The sequence below is a fragment of the Acinonyx jubatus genome, chromosome C1 (genome assembly GCF_027475565.1).
Source record: "Acinonyx jubatus isolate Ajub_Pintada_27869175 chromosome C1, VMU_Ajub_asm_v1.0, whole genome shotgun sequence".
In the NCBI taxonomy this organism is placed as follows: domain Eukaryota; kingdom Metazoa; phylum Chordata; class Mammalia; order Carnivora; family Felidae; genus Acinonyx; species Acinonyx jubatus.
Genome location: NC_069381.1, coordinates 155,537,215 through 155,552,525, shown reverse-complemented (window position 1 = coordinate 155,552,525; position 15,311 = coordinate 155,537,215). Strand labels below are relative to the sequence as shown.

The window sequence follows — 15,311 nt, the reverse complement described above, 5'->3', positions numbered from 1 at the left end:
GAATTGTAGTTCACAATCTTGAATCTTCTGTTGCCTCATTGCAGGAAGGTTAGTTTCCTGTTTCCCCTTGCCCCTGTTTTCTTGGGGGAAAGTGCCTTCTAGCAGCGGTCTTTGTGATTCCACCATAGTACGGATAGGAAACTTGGTAGCTAAACCGTTTAACAAGCAAAATGGCTTTATCGGTAACTCCTGGCCTTTCATTTCAGAAAACTCTACTGGGTGGATGCCTACCTGAATTGCCTCTCTGTCTCTGACCTTGATGGTCGATACCGCCGCAAGTTGGCCGAGCACTGTGTGGATGTCAACAATACCTTCTGCTTTGAAAATCCCAGAGGAATTGCCCTCCACCCTCAATATGGGTATTGTCTCCCTGTCATCTTGGGCTCTTCTCTCATGCCCTTATTCTGCCTCTGTAACCAAAAAGGCTGTTCACATACTTATCTCAAGGCCAATATCTTGCTGGGATTTGTCTTCTGCTTTTCTTAACTGGTAAATGGTTTAGTTATAATGGGTAGAAGCATGGCATACTCAAATGATATTCATCAATTGTTCTGTTTGCTATGACATACCATTTCACTTTTCAAGTCACCTGTTTTGGCTGCATGCAGAGAAAATTGAGGTTAAAAAAAAAACCAAAACACCACCTCTACTGAACTCTCCATGTGAAACCCACTGAAATCCCCAGTTAATCATGTTCATTCTTGAGCATTTCCTATACATCATCCTTTTTAAAGATTGTTTTCTGTTAGTTCTCTTTCCTTTCTGAGAGACTCTGTAGCATGTCAGTTCTATGTCTCTATTTGGAGAAAAGCTATGTCTTTTGGCTACTGACTTCTTTCGGCTTCAAGGACTGACCCTTTGTGTTTTCTCCAACAGGCATGTCTACTGGGCAGACTGGGCTCACCGAGCATACATTGGGAGAGTAGGCATGGATGGAGTGAATAAGTCTGTGATTATTTCTACCAAGATAGAGTGGCCCAATGGCATCACCATTGACTACACCAACGATCTACTCTATTGGGCAGATGCCCACCTAGGTTACATTGAGTACGTACAGAAAAAGGATAAAGTAAACCGGGCAACTGTTTATTCCAGGGCTTCTGTTGCCCGTGTGTTATTCCCAGGCAGCTTCTAACTGCCTGTGTGTTAGAAGTCACTTGGAAGTCATTTCTAAACAAAACTGCCTATGGGCAATTCACTGAGCTCTGTGGTTATGGTATAGTAGAAAGAATGTGAAGATTGAAGCCAGATAGGTTAGGTTTTTGTCCTGGTGCTTTCATTTCTTATTGCTTTTTCATCTAGGAAATGGAGGTAGTAAACTCTCCCTTATTATAGACAGCTTGGTGCTCAACTCGTCTTAATTTTCTTATCCCTTTTTTAACCTGTTTTTTTTTTTTAATTTAATGTTTATTTTTGAGAGAGAGAGAGTGCACGCGTGTGCGCATGAGTTGGGGAGGGGCAGAGAGAGAGGGAGACACAGAATCTGAAGCAGGCTCCAGGCTCTGAGCTGTTAGTGCAGAACCTGATGTGGGGCTCAAATTCACGAACCGTGAGATCATGACCTGAGTTGAAATAAGACGCTTAACCAACTGAGCCACCCAGGCAGCCCTAACCTTTTTGTTTTTAAAATTGAGACATCTAACATTGGTCAAGAAGGTCTTGAAGTTTTCCTGTAAGTTACCATAAGTTATCATGTTTTGGAGATATTTTTAATATTGTATGTCTAACATCAAATTTCTTAGCTGCTAGCTCGTTCCACTTCCCATTTGAGTTTTAGGGTCTACTCTAAAATTGATATCAGTATTTTGACATAGACTCATAGCAATGAGCAAGGCAATAGAACTGGAAGGACCTGGAAATCTGGCCATAGATGCTCTGTGATATCTTGAAATCAGAAAACCTCCTCTGGAATTTTATTTGTCTGGAAAAGTACTCATCAATAGTGCCCAAGGAATGATTCATAATAAATGTGCTGCCAGCGTATGCAAAGTGAAGCCTTCAGGCCTATACTTTCACTCAGTTAGTATATTCCTTGCAGGTAACACTGAGAACCTTGCTGTCTCTTAAGAACAGCTTCTCCTCAGAAATGTTCGTGAAAAGGCAAAATCCCAGCTTTATATTGCTATCCTCTGATTTCTTCCAGTGACTTAGGAAACAAAAATTATGTCCATCCCAGGATATCAAAAGGATGTTGAATGGAGAACATTAATGTAAGAGGTTATAAGCCTATAAGAGCTGAACCAGCTGCATCTGTAGCAAAGCAACCATGGTTAGGATTTAGGGATTGTTGAACTCCTGTGGCTATTCCTATTTTTTAAGCATGGCTCTTGTGTTCAGCTAAAATATGTTTTAAGTTTGGTTTTTGTTTAATTAGAGTCTAAGAGTTTCAGGGAGGATCTGAGTGGGCTTCAGTTACCACTAGAAGGTAGAATTTTATTAATTGATTTTTCAGTTCATCTATCCCTAAAGCTATTAGAAGAAAGGAGTTAGCTTCATTAAGTGACTCTTCCTCCCACCCTAGGTATTCTGATTTGGAGGGCCGCCATCGACATACCGTGTATGATGGGACACTCTCTCACCCCTTTGCTATTACCATTTTTGAAGACATTATTTATTGGACAGATTGGAATACAAGGACAGTTGAAAAGGGAAACAAATATGACGGATCAGATAGGACTGTCCTGGTGAACACAACACATAAACCGTTTGACATCCACGTGTATCATCCATACAGGCAGCCAGTTGGTGAGTACGTGACTGAGAAGCCTGGCCCAGTTGCTTTAGTTTCTATGCATGCCATTCTTATTTCTTTAAGCATAAACATAATTTATAAAGAGAATGACATCACTTGTTAGTGTTTCCTGCAAAGCATATGGGAAAGGCTGCTTATAACTTTTTTTTTTTAATTTAAATTCAAGTTAGTTAACATACAGTATAGTCTTGGCTTCAGAAGTAGAACCTAGTGTTTCATCACTTACATATAACACCCAGTGCTCATCCCAACGGGTGTCCTCCTTGAAGCCAATCACCCATTTAGCCCATTGTCCCACCCACCTCCCCTCCAACCCTCAGTTTCTTCTCTGTCTTTAAGAGTCTCTTATGGTTTGTTTCCCTCTCTGTTTTCACCTTATTTTTCTTTTCCTTTCCCCATGTTCATCTGTTGTGTTTCTCAAATTCTGCACATGAGTGAAATCATATGATGTCTGTGTTTCTCTGACTTATTTTGCTTAGCATAATACTCTCCAGTTCCATCCACCTTGTTGCAAATGGCAAGATTTCATTCTTTTCATTGCCAAGTAATATTCCATTGTATTAACATACCGCTTCTTCTTTATCCATTTATCAGTTGATGGACATTTGGTCTCTTTCCATAGTTTGGCTATTGTTGATAGTGGTATATAACTTTTTTTTCCTTAACATCTGGTTTATTCTGAGCTTTTGTTTTTAATAAGAATTAACAATTGTTATGTTGCTGTAGTTACTGAGCTGAAGTATTTGGTGAGAGGACTGAAGTATTTTAAAGTGGGTTAAAAATATCATGACATTTCACCCCTAAATACTTAAGAAAGCACCTTTGAAAAATAAGGGCATTTCCTATGTAACCACAATAAATAGTCATTCCATAATACCAATCTATTAAATGATTGATTTAAAGGAAATGTTTAAAAGAAAATTACAATAATTATAAAACATCATGTATTAAGTGTCTATTTGTGTATGACATTTTATGTGTTAAACATATGTTATGCTTGTCATCTGGAAGGTAATAATGTTAAGAGCAACACAGTGTCTCATAAGTTAGGGAAAATTTTTTCTTTTGAACTAAAATTCCTCATCATGTAGTTAAAACCATTGTATAATTTAAAGATAATCTAGCAAAGGTCTGGAATATGCTTTGGGGATAGAGTGGATTTTGTGGGCCTGCTTTGTTGTGGTGTTTTGTTAAAACATGATAAACTTATAAGTAAGGAAAAATGAGAATTGGCAAAATAAGGATATTCAGGTCCTCCCACCCCCCGGAAGTGAATACTTTTGATATTATTTAAACAGAAGTTCAAATTAGGGGCGCCTGGCTGGCTTAGTTGGTAGGGCACAGACTCTTGCTCTTGGAGTCTTGTGTGTGAGCCCCATGTTGGGGATAGAATTTACTTAATAATAAAATATAAGTTCAAATTAATCTTTACCTCCAAGTGATGACCCAGAATATTAGTAAAGGTGTTACTGCACAGTTTACCTGTTCGCTTCATTCTTGGCCATACTTCTATTGCCCATATTCTCAGAATCAAAGAAAAATTTCTAGCATCTGCTAGAAATTAAAACTGTTAGGTTCTGGGCACATGAACTTAAGCTAAGTTCCCCACCTGATCTCCAAAGACTTTGAGAAACACATATTTTCTAGTCCTAAACACCAGTGGGTATACCTTACTTCTGGTAGCACATAGATCAGTTTTCTCAAAGCATAGCATTGCTTACACAGTTCTACCATCTGTCTTATTTATGAATTTTTGGAAAAAGCATGTAACTAGGATAATGATTTTTCGTATGAGAGGTGACTAGTTTGATTAGGTGAGCAGTCAGCTCACCTGTGCTTGATATTTTAAATGAATGAACATATATTTTCCTTCTTTCACTAGTGAACAATCCCTGTGGGGTCAACAATGGTGGCTGTTCTCATCTCTGCCTCATCACAGCAGGAGGAAATGGATTCACCTGTGAGTGTCCAGATGACTTCCGAACCATCCATATGGGTGACCTCAACTTCTGCCTGCCCAAGTGCTCTAGCACCCAATTCCTGTGTGCTAACAATGAAAAGTAAGGCTCTCTCTTCCCTCACCCCACTGCCTCTCCATCCCTGTGGACACCCATTGAACTTCGAGGGTCCAAAGGATGGGAATTTCCTAATAAACTCAGATTTTGGGTAATTAATGTGGTTCGTTTGGAATGCACCAAGACTCTCTGTCTCCAAGTTCAGATAATATCTCCCATGAATAGAAGCTATTTATTAACCAAAAGGTCATACCTACATATGCAAGTATTTATATTTTAGAGAGAAAGCAAGCTGTGTTTTTTATTTCTAATAAATTGTTCTGGGTATCAGGCCCAAGACTGTATATGTGCACACTGAAAAATAGTCCTCAAGAGTTGTAGAATTTCTTTCTTTCTCACTCATATACTGGCCTAGCTTCTTAGTTATGCCAGAGGATCCAGGATTATACATTCAAATCCATTTTTGATCATTTGTGTCTGTTACAAAACATGCCCACAGGTTATTTCCCTAACAATGGCTGTAGGCCACTGATGACTGAGTCAGGGGGAGGTGTTAATTCAGATCATGGCATGTAAGATTCAATGGCAGATTAGTCTGCTTAAGTAAAATATCTTAGATTAAGGATCTAGCATATGCCTATCTTGACCTAGGCTGTCAATAAATGTAAGTGCCCTCTACCTTTCCAACCAATACCTGTATGCCTTTTATGTCACCCCAGCAGATATTGCCAACCAATTCCTGCTACCAGAATCACAACCCCAAACACACACTCCACTGTCTTCTGTGGCAGGAATTTAATCGTTAGGTCAAAGCATTTTTTCCAGCACGCATTTGAGTCTTAACCAACCTGTTCCATCTTATCTAGTTAGTTATATTTTCTCTGAAAATACACCACAGTAAATACTCCTGCGTATTATCACCTGGGATTCAGGTTTGACATCTTCTGTCTGGATAGCCTCTCCTACCAAGTGTTTTGCTAAGAGAAGTGCTGCGTTTTGTCTGTCAGGTGTATTCCTATCTGGTGGAAATGTGATGGACAGAGAGACTGCTCGGATGGCTCTGATGAACCAGTCCTTTGCCCACAGCGCTATTGCCCATTAGGCCAGTTCCAGTGCAAGGATGGCAACTGTACCAGCTCGCACTTCCTGTGCAACGCTCACCAAGATTGCCCTGATGGCTCTGATGAAGACCAGATTCTTTGTGGTGTGTTGAATTGCTTTATGCCTTCTTTGCCCATTTCTTTTTTTTTAATTTTTTTTAACGTTTATTTATTTTTGAGACAGAGAGACAGAGCATGAACAGGGGAGGGGCAGAGAGAGAGGGAGACCAGAATCTGAAAGAGGCTCTAGGCTCTGAGCTGTCAGCGCAGAGCCCGACGCGGGGCTCGAACTCACGGACCGTGAGATCATGACCTGAGCTGAAGTCAGACGCTTAACCGACCAAGCCACCCAGGCGCCCCTCTTTGCCCATTTCTATAGCAGATTGTGTGCGATTGCGATTCTGTGGGGATTTTCTGCATGCCGTAACCCAAAAACTAGTCCACAGTCCTAGAAGAAATGTCGCGTCCATACTATATTTTTATAAAGTAAGGTCTTTATAGGGCAAACAGTTGAGGTAGGTTGTATGTCATCTGCATTCCGTGATTCTTTACCATGTGCTCTGCATAGAATCCTCCTGGGGCGCTAACATTGAGGGCGAAATGAGGGTTTCCCACTCTCATTTTAAACAAGGGCTCTCGTGTGTAATATTTATTTGTGTTTTCATTTTTAAAAGCCAAGAAGGAAACCCTCCAAACGAAAAACAACACATTAATAACAACAAACGTGAAGTTTGAAACACGTTGTCCATTAGGAGAACAGGGAGAGGAGAGGGTGAATTTAGTATGCCATCAGAGAGTAGTCTTGAACCCCTAATTGTGCATGCAAGAGAAAGATATTTATGAATTTGGGAGACGGTCATAGTCAAAAGAGTAACTGACTATGTAATTGTGCTGGTTGACAATAAGCGCATTAGGACATGAGTCCTCTGAAAAGAAATTGTGATCAGGCTCTCCAAGATCCATTAGCGTAAATTAGGAGCTTCTTTTCCTAACACCTTGCAATGCAATGCCCCTGCTTGCAGAGCATCACCGCTGCGAGTCCAACGAATGGCAGTGTGCCAACAAACGTTGCATCCCAGAAGCCTGGCGGTGTGACTCGGAGAACGACTGCGGGGATAACTCAGATGAAGATGTTTACAACTGTGCCAGCAGGATCTGCCAGCCAGGCTATTTTAAGTGTGCCAATAACCACTGCATCCCTCAAGGCTGGAAGTGTGATGTGGACAATGACTGTGGAGACTACTCGGATGAGCCGGTGTCAGAATGCAGTAAGTGGGAGGGACATGCATGACCCGGATCAGGAAACCAAGGGGCCCCTGTTTTGGCCCCATGGCACACTTCCCGTTGGCTCTCCCTGCTAACTCTGGCACTGCAAGGCCAAGTATGGCTTGCAGGTGGAACCAGACCCAGTTTTGAAAGTGTCTGATTCCTCCTCTCGAGACCCCGAATATCTTACTACGCAGAATATTTTGTATGTTTAGTGCTTTCTCATTTGAGCCTTAGGGCAACCCTGTGAGGTAGGGAATGTATTACCAATTCCCATTTTATAGATGAGGAAACTGAGGTTCACATTAAGTGGATGATCACATTTGTATTTCGTGGTAGACTCGACACCCAGGTTTCTTTTTGCTTCAAGCCTGGTTCTCCCCCACCCCAGCCCCCATAGTTATCCTGTAACACAAATGAGTGATACTGGGATAGTGAGGAAACTTAAGACACTTTCTGTTCTTGGTAAATAGATCACACCTAAAACAGACACATGTTGCCAGAATTAATCCAGTTGGTAACATGATAATTGTTACTCCTTAATATGACAATGGGGAGGTATCTTTTGGTGCTGTTTTCATGCAGGACTGAGACTTCAGTTCTGACTTTGCTATTTCCTCTCTTTTCAGTGAGCCATCGCTGTGACAACCATACAGAATTCAGCTGTAGGACGAACTACCGCTGTGTCCCACAGTGGGCTGTGTGCAATGGTTTTGATGACTGCAGGGACAACAGTGATGAGCAAGGCTGTGGTAGGAGGGGCTGCAGGGGTTGTGGGGGGAAAGCAAGAAAACCTAAGTATTAGGTGCCATCTAGGAGATGAGAGTGCATTTCCCGTGTCGTTATTGTTCGTCTATTTAGCTCTGGAACAGCACCTTCTGATAACATGGTACATTTTTGTAGCATTTTATCAGATAATGGGGGGAGTTTAATTTATATCATCTTAAATGAAATCCCATCCCAAAGGATGTTGTAATTGGGCAAGATGTTAAGATATCAGGAACTTAAATAATTTCTCCTAAATGTGGCATCCTTATTCACACTTGACAAGTTTAAATTGTCTAATTATATAGATTGATTAAAATTGATGGAAGGATGGTACAGAAAAGATGTGGTATCTGTGTCTAAAAAAATAATTCATCATCAGAGTATTTCTTGTCTGAAGATTTTCATATTCTGAATGTCTCTCTGTCCATACCATCTATTAGAAAGCTGAAGTCACCCCAGCAACATTGACAGAACTTAGGGGCAAAAGGCCCAATGAATTAATAGAACCTGTCAAGGTTAGCCATATACTTTCACTTGAAACCCGAATGTCTGTGAGTGTATATGCCAGGCTTAGTTGGAAGAGAGTAAGGAAGATAACAGGTTATTTTAACACCGAATTTAATAACACTGAATTTAATCAACTAAAGGCAATGAGATGGAAATGTTCTATTAGCTCGTGGCATCACTTAATCTTCCTTTCCAGGGCTTTGTTGCAAATTTACAAGCCAGATACCAGTTCATTTTTTGAGCAGTTTCTATGAAAGAGAATGAATCTAATTTGTAGCAGTTTCAAGTTTAAGTAGGATAGGTTCAGGTTAGCCAAAAGAGGGATATTGATAGTGCATGTTGCTGGCGTTCCTCTCTGGGAGCTTTGAGTCTATGGTAGCATAATTCTCAGATTGTCTCGCAAGAAAGCCAGCACTACCTTGGCATTTCTTGACCTTTGGCTTCTGAAATCTTGGCAATGACTGTGCTTTGTAGAGGAGAGGACGTGCAAACCTTTGGGAGAATTCCGCTGTAATAACCACCACTGCATCCCTCTTCGCTGGAAATGTGACGGGCACAATGACTGTGGAGATAACTCAGATGAGGAAAACTGTGGTGAGTGTTCAGGGTTTTGTGTGCCACTAGAGCTGTGATGCTTGTTCTTTTTGTCCATAACTCAGTTGTCTATGCCATTCTTCCTCGATGGGTAGGATGACAATGACCTGACCTCTTGCTTTCTGCTGACTGCTACATTTCTACTTTTTCTTTGGATAAAGACATAAACATCTCCTTTTAAGATGCTTATAATGAAATTTTGAGGAGAAGGATGTTTACCCAAGTATGTTTTTTGCTTGTTAAATTTATTTATATCTAACTTTTTCTACAAAGAACTTGAGGTGACTTATAATAAATCAAGGACAAATATAACAAGATAAATAGAATAGAAAGAAAAAAATCAGAACGAAGAGAAGTTAAGGAAGGAAAGGTGCTAACCCAAAGACTTTGCTTCTTAAGCACTTGCCCCAAAATGGCCTTAATAGCAGAGGAAAGAGATCTTGAAGGCTAATGGTTAAATGACTGGTCAGGTTTTAGTTCCTCTCTCCCAATGAAGGTGCTAACTACAAAGAATTGGATAGGGAGGTCAAGAAAAGGAATCCAAAGGTCTGGATCATATCAAACTAGATAGTCAGTCTTGAATAACTGGATGTATTCTGAAAACAACTGTAATGAGACCCTGCCCTGAACGTATTATTAGTGATTCATGATATACATGTCAATTTCAGATCGACTAATACGGAATGCATTCTTTTTTTTTTAAGTTAGCCTCACACTCAGTTTGGGGTGTGAACTCACAACCCTGAGATCAAGAGTCATATGCTCCGCTGACTGAGCCAGCCAGGTGAATTGTAATATGGAATATATTGTAACTTTGGTCACCTTTTGGAAATAAGAAGTGATCACCGTTTGCCATAGGCAATTGAGAGAATCAGAATGCTGATTGCACCTGCAAATATCAATTGGCTAAAAACTTCTTACATGAAAGTGTGATCCACTGGAATTTTAAATTTGAGAAAGTTCATGTTTAATTCTATTGGAGGTTATCTAGACTATCATGAAATCAACAATTATCTTGAGATTAAATCATATTTGGACAAACCTCTTAATAAAGGTCATTCTTTATATTCTTAAAATTGAGTTAGAAGGTCTCATTTTGGAGGGCAGACAGTTGGCCAGCCCAAGCAAATTGCTAGGACTTGGGACACAGGAGTGCCTTGCACACTGAGGGTATTCAGGCCAACTCACAAGTCTGTCTTCTGTGTGTGATTCCTGGTCCTCACTGATGGCTGTGTGGCTTTCCTTTTCAGTCCCCCGGGAGTGCTCAGAAAGTGAATTTCGTTGTGATGATCAAAGCTGCATCCCCTCTCGTTGGGTCTGTGACCATACCAACGACTGTGGAGACAACTCAGATGAACGGGACTGTGGTAACTGTCAGAGCGCTTTGAGAGGCTTACCAGGGGTTGTGGTAGTAGGGTCAGCATTGTTGACAGAAGTAGGGACTTCAAATGTGACTTTATATGTTTTTTCAGGGTAAAACAATTTTTTTTTGGTTATATGTGTTATATGTAAACCTTAGCATAACACAGTACCTTCTGTTCTGTATTTTCTATGCTTTTATTCTTAACTTACAGCAATCTTGATTAATACAAGGGGGAAATGGCAAGAGATTTTTAAAAATCTCATTTTAACTTAAACATTTCCTAGGAGCAGACTTCAGTCTGCATTGTCCTTATAAATGACAACAACAAATACATTCATTTTTTCCTACTGCTCCCCAGAAAGTGGCCCTCAAGGATATATTACTGTAGTTCCCTGGTATAGAGGCCAGAGGATTAGAATAGGAATCATAAACCCCAAGTGATTTTTTTATAGCTCTTTACTCATTAAGGGTTGGGTCTGGGGATTCAGATTTGTGAGAGAAAGCTGGAGATTATTTAATAGAGGAGAGATAGGTTGTTGAGTGGGGAAAGTGTATTTTTTGAGAGTTTATTCATTTGCTAACCACAAGTTGTGCATTTGCTGTGAGCCAGTCACAAAGTTTGGATAGTAATGTGATGAAGTACTTACTATATTCCATGGACCTGACTGAGAATGACAAGGCCTTCTGGAATGACAGTCTTTTCTCTTCAGAGTTGAAGACCTGCCAACCTGGATATTTTCAGTGTCAGAGTGGACACTGTGTGCCTGAACAATCAAAATGTGACGGAACCGCTGATTGTCTGGATGCCTCTGATGAAGCCACCTGTCGTAAGTTCTAGGCACCTGTGGTGCTGTTTATCTGAAATGAACACATATGGCCTAGTAGAACCTACCTCTCCATCAGCCACCACTTCTTAGATGAGAAAGCCATAGGGATTTTCTATGCATTCATTGATTATCTATCAATGCATTCATTGATAATTATCAGTTCACTTGGGATTTGAGTCACTGTATCCAAGTAGTTCATAATAGTCATTCAAGTGCATTTCATTAACAATATTTTAAATAGAAAATATAGTAAATATCTGTGCTAAGAAAAATAGTTACACATTATTAACTATGATACAAATCATTAATTGGAAAAAAACACAGGTAAACAAGAATATTTGAATAGATGGATATAAAGAACTTGGATTGGGTAGTAGAACATTCTGAATTTATAGCACTAACATTTTTCTAAAGTGCATGATGGCATAAAAAAGTTCTTTAAAACGAAAGCCAATGTGATTATTCACATGTTAGTTTTTATGAATCACTGAATGAATATTAAGTGTTGTTGATTGTCTGTGATGGATATTATTGATGTGGTTGCCACATCTTGAAACCTGGTTTCAAAGAAACTGTATAAATGGATGATGGGTAAAGCCAATACTGACACAGCTGAAGAGTGGCCTTTGCCTCTAAAGAAGAAGTCCAGTGCTATCTACAGAATGACTCACGTCTTTGAAAACTGGGATTGGACAACTGTCCTTAAGAAGTATTCCCTCATATTATTCCCTCATGGTTTCAGACAGGCAACAGAACATCTTGATGAATAAGGAAGAGCAGGCTATAATGGAAAGGGCTAAAGGAGAAATAGAAGCTAACTTTTCAAAACTAGTACTTTTTTTAATAATTTGAATTTGTCTCCTCCCCACCCACAGCCACTCGCTTCCCCAATGGTGCATATTGCTCGGCTACTATGTTCGAATGTAAAAATCATGTTTGTATCAGGTCATCTTGGAAATGTGATGGTGATAATGACTGTGGCGATGGCTCTGATGAAGAACTTCACCTGTGCTGTAAGAGGCAGAGAAAGGGCGGGTATGGGAGTGGTGTTATCTGGCAAAATCTCAGAGTTTCTTATGTGGAGCATGTGATACCAGAGAGCAGTTGAACAATTTTTGAATACTAGATGCATGAGTGGCATCACTGTGATTGTACTTGGTCTTTTGCCTTAGATCTGTGTTTGAAACATTCATCACTATTCATTTTTAGCCCAAGGATTTGACAAAAATGCCATGTCAGAATATTTCCTTCCCTTCAGAGAAATTTGATTAGGATGCATTATATTTTCACAGTGGCATCTCAACATTTTTCTTGCTACCTCTTTTCTTGTTAGGAACTGTACATGTTTTGTTTTGCTTTAACTTAATGGATCTTGAAAAATATCTTAAGTATGTGTAACTTTCGAAGAAGTCCTTAGGAAGTTGCTCCCTCTGTAAGATCAAGTGCCCACAGCTAGTAAAATTAAACCTTGGAGAGGCAGAGACATAGCCACATGAAAAAGTAACCAATGCTGTTTTATAGTGTTGCACCTGTCATTCACAGCAAAGTATTTCTGCAACAGTTCTATTAACAATAATTCCAGTGCCCCTGGGTGGCTCAGTCAGTTGACTATCTGACTGTTGATTTTGGCTCAGATCATGATCTCATGGTTTGTGGGATCAACCCCCCCCCCCCCCCCCCCCCGCATCAGGCTCTGTGCTGGCATTGCAGAGCCTGATTGGGATTCCCTCTCTTCCCCTCCCCTGCTTGCACTGCTCTCTCTCTCTCTCTCTCTCGCTCTTGCTCTCGCTCTCTCCTTCTCAAAAATAAATGAGCTTGAAAAAATAAATATTAACAACACTTCCAAGAATCAGCTCTTGGATCTGACTCCCCCCCCCCCCGCCCCCCACCAACCAACCTTATTACAAGTTTCTCCTTTTGCTCCTGTGTGTGGTGCAAAAGCAGAAGGAAAATAAAACAGCCAAAGCCTTCCATGTAGAAGAAGAACACATATGTGTGTTGAGTTTACCCAATTCCAGGTACATGCATGGAGGACCATGCCCCTGTACCAAACAAGTAAGGAACCTGGGTTCTACCTTTGGGTTCCTCACAGGTGCACAAGCATCAGCAAGAAGTCCAATTCAACAAAATGAGACAGGGTTCAAATGTGAAATAGCAACTTTAATGTAAGAGAGGTGAGGGAATTCAGGAAGGAAAGTCTGTCATGGTGGGAAACTTCATGCTCTAGAGAGTCAATGACAACTGCAGTCAGAGGGACAAACAGTGGCCTCCTTGCTATTAGGGTAAGAGCTTGTGTAGGGTCCTGCCAGCCTCTCCAGCTTCATGGCTGTCATTGTCCCCCTCATTCCATGCTCCAGCTACAGAGATTTTGATTCAGGCCCAAACACCTGCCATGCTCTTTCCCGACTCAGAGCCTTCCCAAGTGAAGCCTCTTCTTATCCCTTCTCCCCCGGAACTGGATCAGGTCTCGCCAGTAGATGCTATCATAGCACGTCTAGTTTGTGGCTCACAAGGACAAACATTGTGGCTTTCTTTCTTTTTAAACTTTTATTTATTCATCTGAGAGAGAGAGAGAGAATGAGCAACTGAGGGAGGGACAGAGAGAGAGGAGGAAGAGAGAATGCCAAGCAGGTTTCACCCTGCCAGTGCAGAGCCCGATGAGGGGCTCAAACTCAAAAACTACCAGATCATGACCTGAGCTGAAATCAGAGTCAGAGACGCTTAACCGACTGAGCCACCCAGGCACCCCAGGACTGTGTCTTTCTTGTTTGGCATTGTATCTGGTTCCTAGATACAATGCGTGTATTAGATAGTCAAGATGTATTTGTCAGTTGGTTAATTGGATGAACAAATGAATGGATGAATGAAGCCAGACTGTTGCTGGCCGGGGAGCATTTTAGATACTGACCCATTCTACTCTTAACGTGTACTTTTGTTTTGCCATCTTTCCTTTCTCAGTGGATGTTTCCTGTGATTCACCATACCGGTTCCGATGTGACAACAATCGCTGCATTTATAAGCACGAGCTGTGCAACCATGTGGATGATTGTGGAGATGGGAGTGATGAGAAAGAGGAGCAGTGTAAGCAAAAGTGAAAAAAAAGAAGGAAAGACGAAGGGCCCCAAATTATCTGCAGTTTGCAAAATGTACCTCTTGGATTTCAGTTCATTCTGTAGAGGCTTGAGTTGGACCTATGACAGTGGATCTCTGTTGACAGTTGTTTACAGACATATAAACGTGTTACTCAGATGCATCCCTGCCCGCTTTTTCCTGTCTGATTTGAGCAAGTCCCTTAATTATTCAGTCTTAATTTAAATATTCAATAAGCTCCCCCCCCCCCTTTTTTTCTCCTAAAATGAGAACAAACACTAATTGCTGGTTGGCACTTCACAAATTAATGGTTTATTTGTTTTAAAGAAATGAAGTTTGGCTACTTTTTAGCCTAGAGTTACTTCTTGCTAATCTAGGCATGTGAACTTCTCAATGTCCAACTGAAAAGATCATGTTAAATAAGGCAGCCCCGGTGTTAACAGATCTTGTCTTACATGTATCTTTAAAATGAAAATTCATTTCTCAGAAGAGAAAAATAAGGGATTATTTTAAGATCGAAGTTTCAAACTGGCTGCATTTAATGTTTTAGGTTTGAAAAAAATCTCTGCTTCCCCATTTTGAGAATGTTTTAAAATCTATTCATTGGACGGGAGAGTTGATTAATTTTTTGGATAATTAGGAAAAAGTCAGCGAGGAAAATGATTTCCCCAGACTCCAATTGTATTTTTTCCTTAAAGGATACTATTTGGGAAAATTGACATAAATGGCTAATTTTTCTGTTTTCCATCCCTTGTATTGATGTGGCCTTGGAATTCTCCCTGCCAGCTGTCATCCTGGAGGGGACGTTGGGGAGGACACTGACACTATTGCAGTACTCCAATTGTACTCATTTTATGTTTTTTTCTTGCCTTTTGGCAGAGGCGAACCTATGGTTACAACATTGTTGCTATGCTTATTTGAGGTAGAGAACAAAAGGATGAAAACCCAGAAATAAAACATTTAAAAATGTTGGGGCAAGTTTCCCCCTCCCCCCCTCCCCTTTCCATTTCCCTTACTGTTAATGCCATT

General features: G+C 40.5%; 1 protein-coding gene across 3 annotated transcripts in view; it reads left to right on the top strand.

Annotated features, from left to right (window-relative positions):
• LRP2 (LDL receptor related protein 2) overlaps positions 1-15,311 on the top strand; it is a 199,488-nt gene that overhangs the window by 151,085 nt on the left and 33,092 nt on the right. For all 3 annotated transcript variants that reach the window (XM_053215239.1, XM_027055548.2, XM_053215240.1), the window contains 12 exons: positions 207-359; positions 877-1,047; positions 2,522-2,745; positions 4,635-4,812; positions 5,775-5,971; positions 6,890-7,135; positions 7,763-7,885; positions 8,883-9,002; positions 10,253-10,369; positions 11,076-11,192; positions 12,068-12,205; positions 14,151-14,273. In XM_053215239.1, the coding sequence (XP_053071214.1) occupies positions 207-359; positions 877-1,047; positions 2,522-2,745; positions 4,635-4,812; positions 5,775-5,971; positions 6,890-7,135; positions 7,763-7,885; positions 8,883-9,002; positions 10,253-10,369; positions 11,076-11,192; positions 12,068-12,205; positions 14,151-14,273 (1,907 nt within the window). The remainder of the gene's footprint in view (positions 1-206; positions 360-876; positions 1,048-2,521; positions 2,746-4,634; positions 4,813-5,774; positions 5,972-6,889; positions 7,136-7,762; positions 7,886-8,882; positions 9,003-10,252; positions 10,370-11,075; positions 11,193-12,067; positions 12,206-14,150; positions 14,274-15,311) is intronic.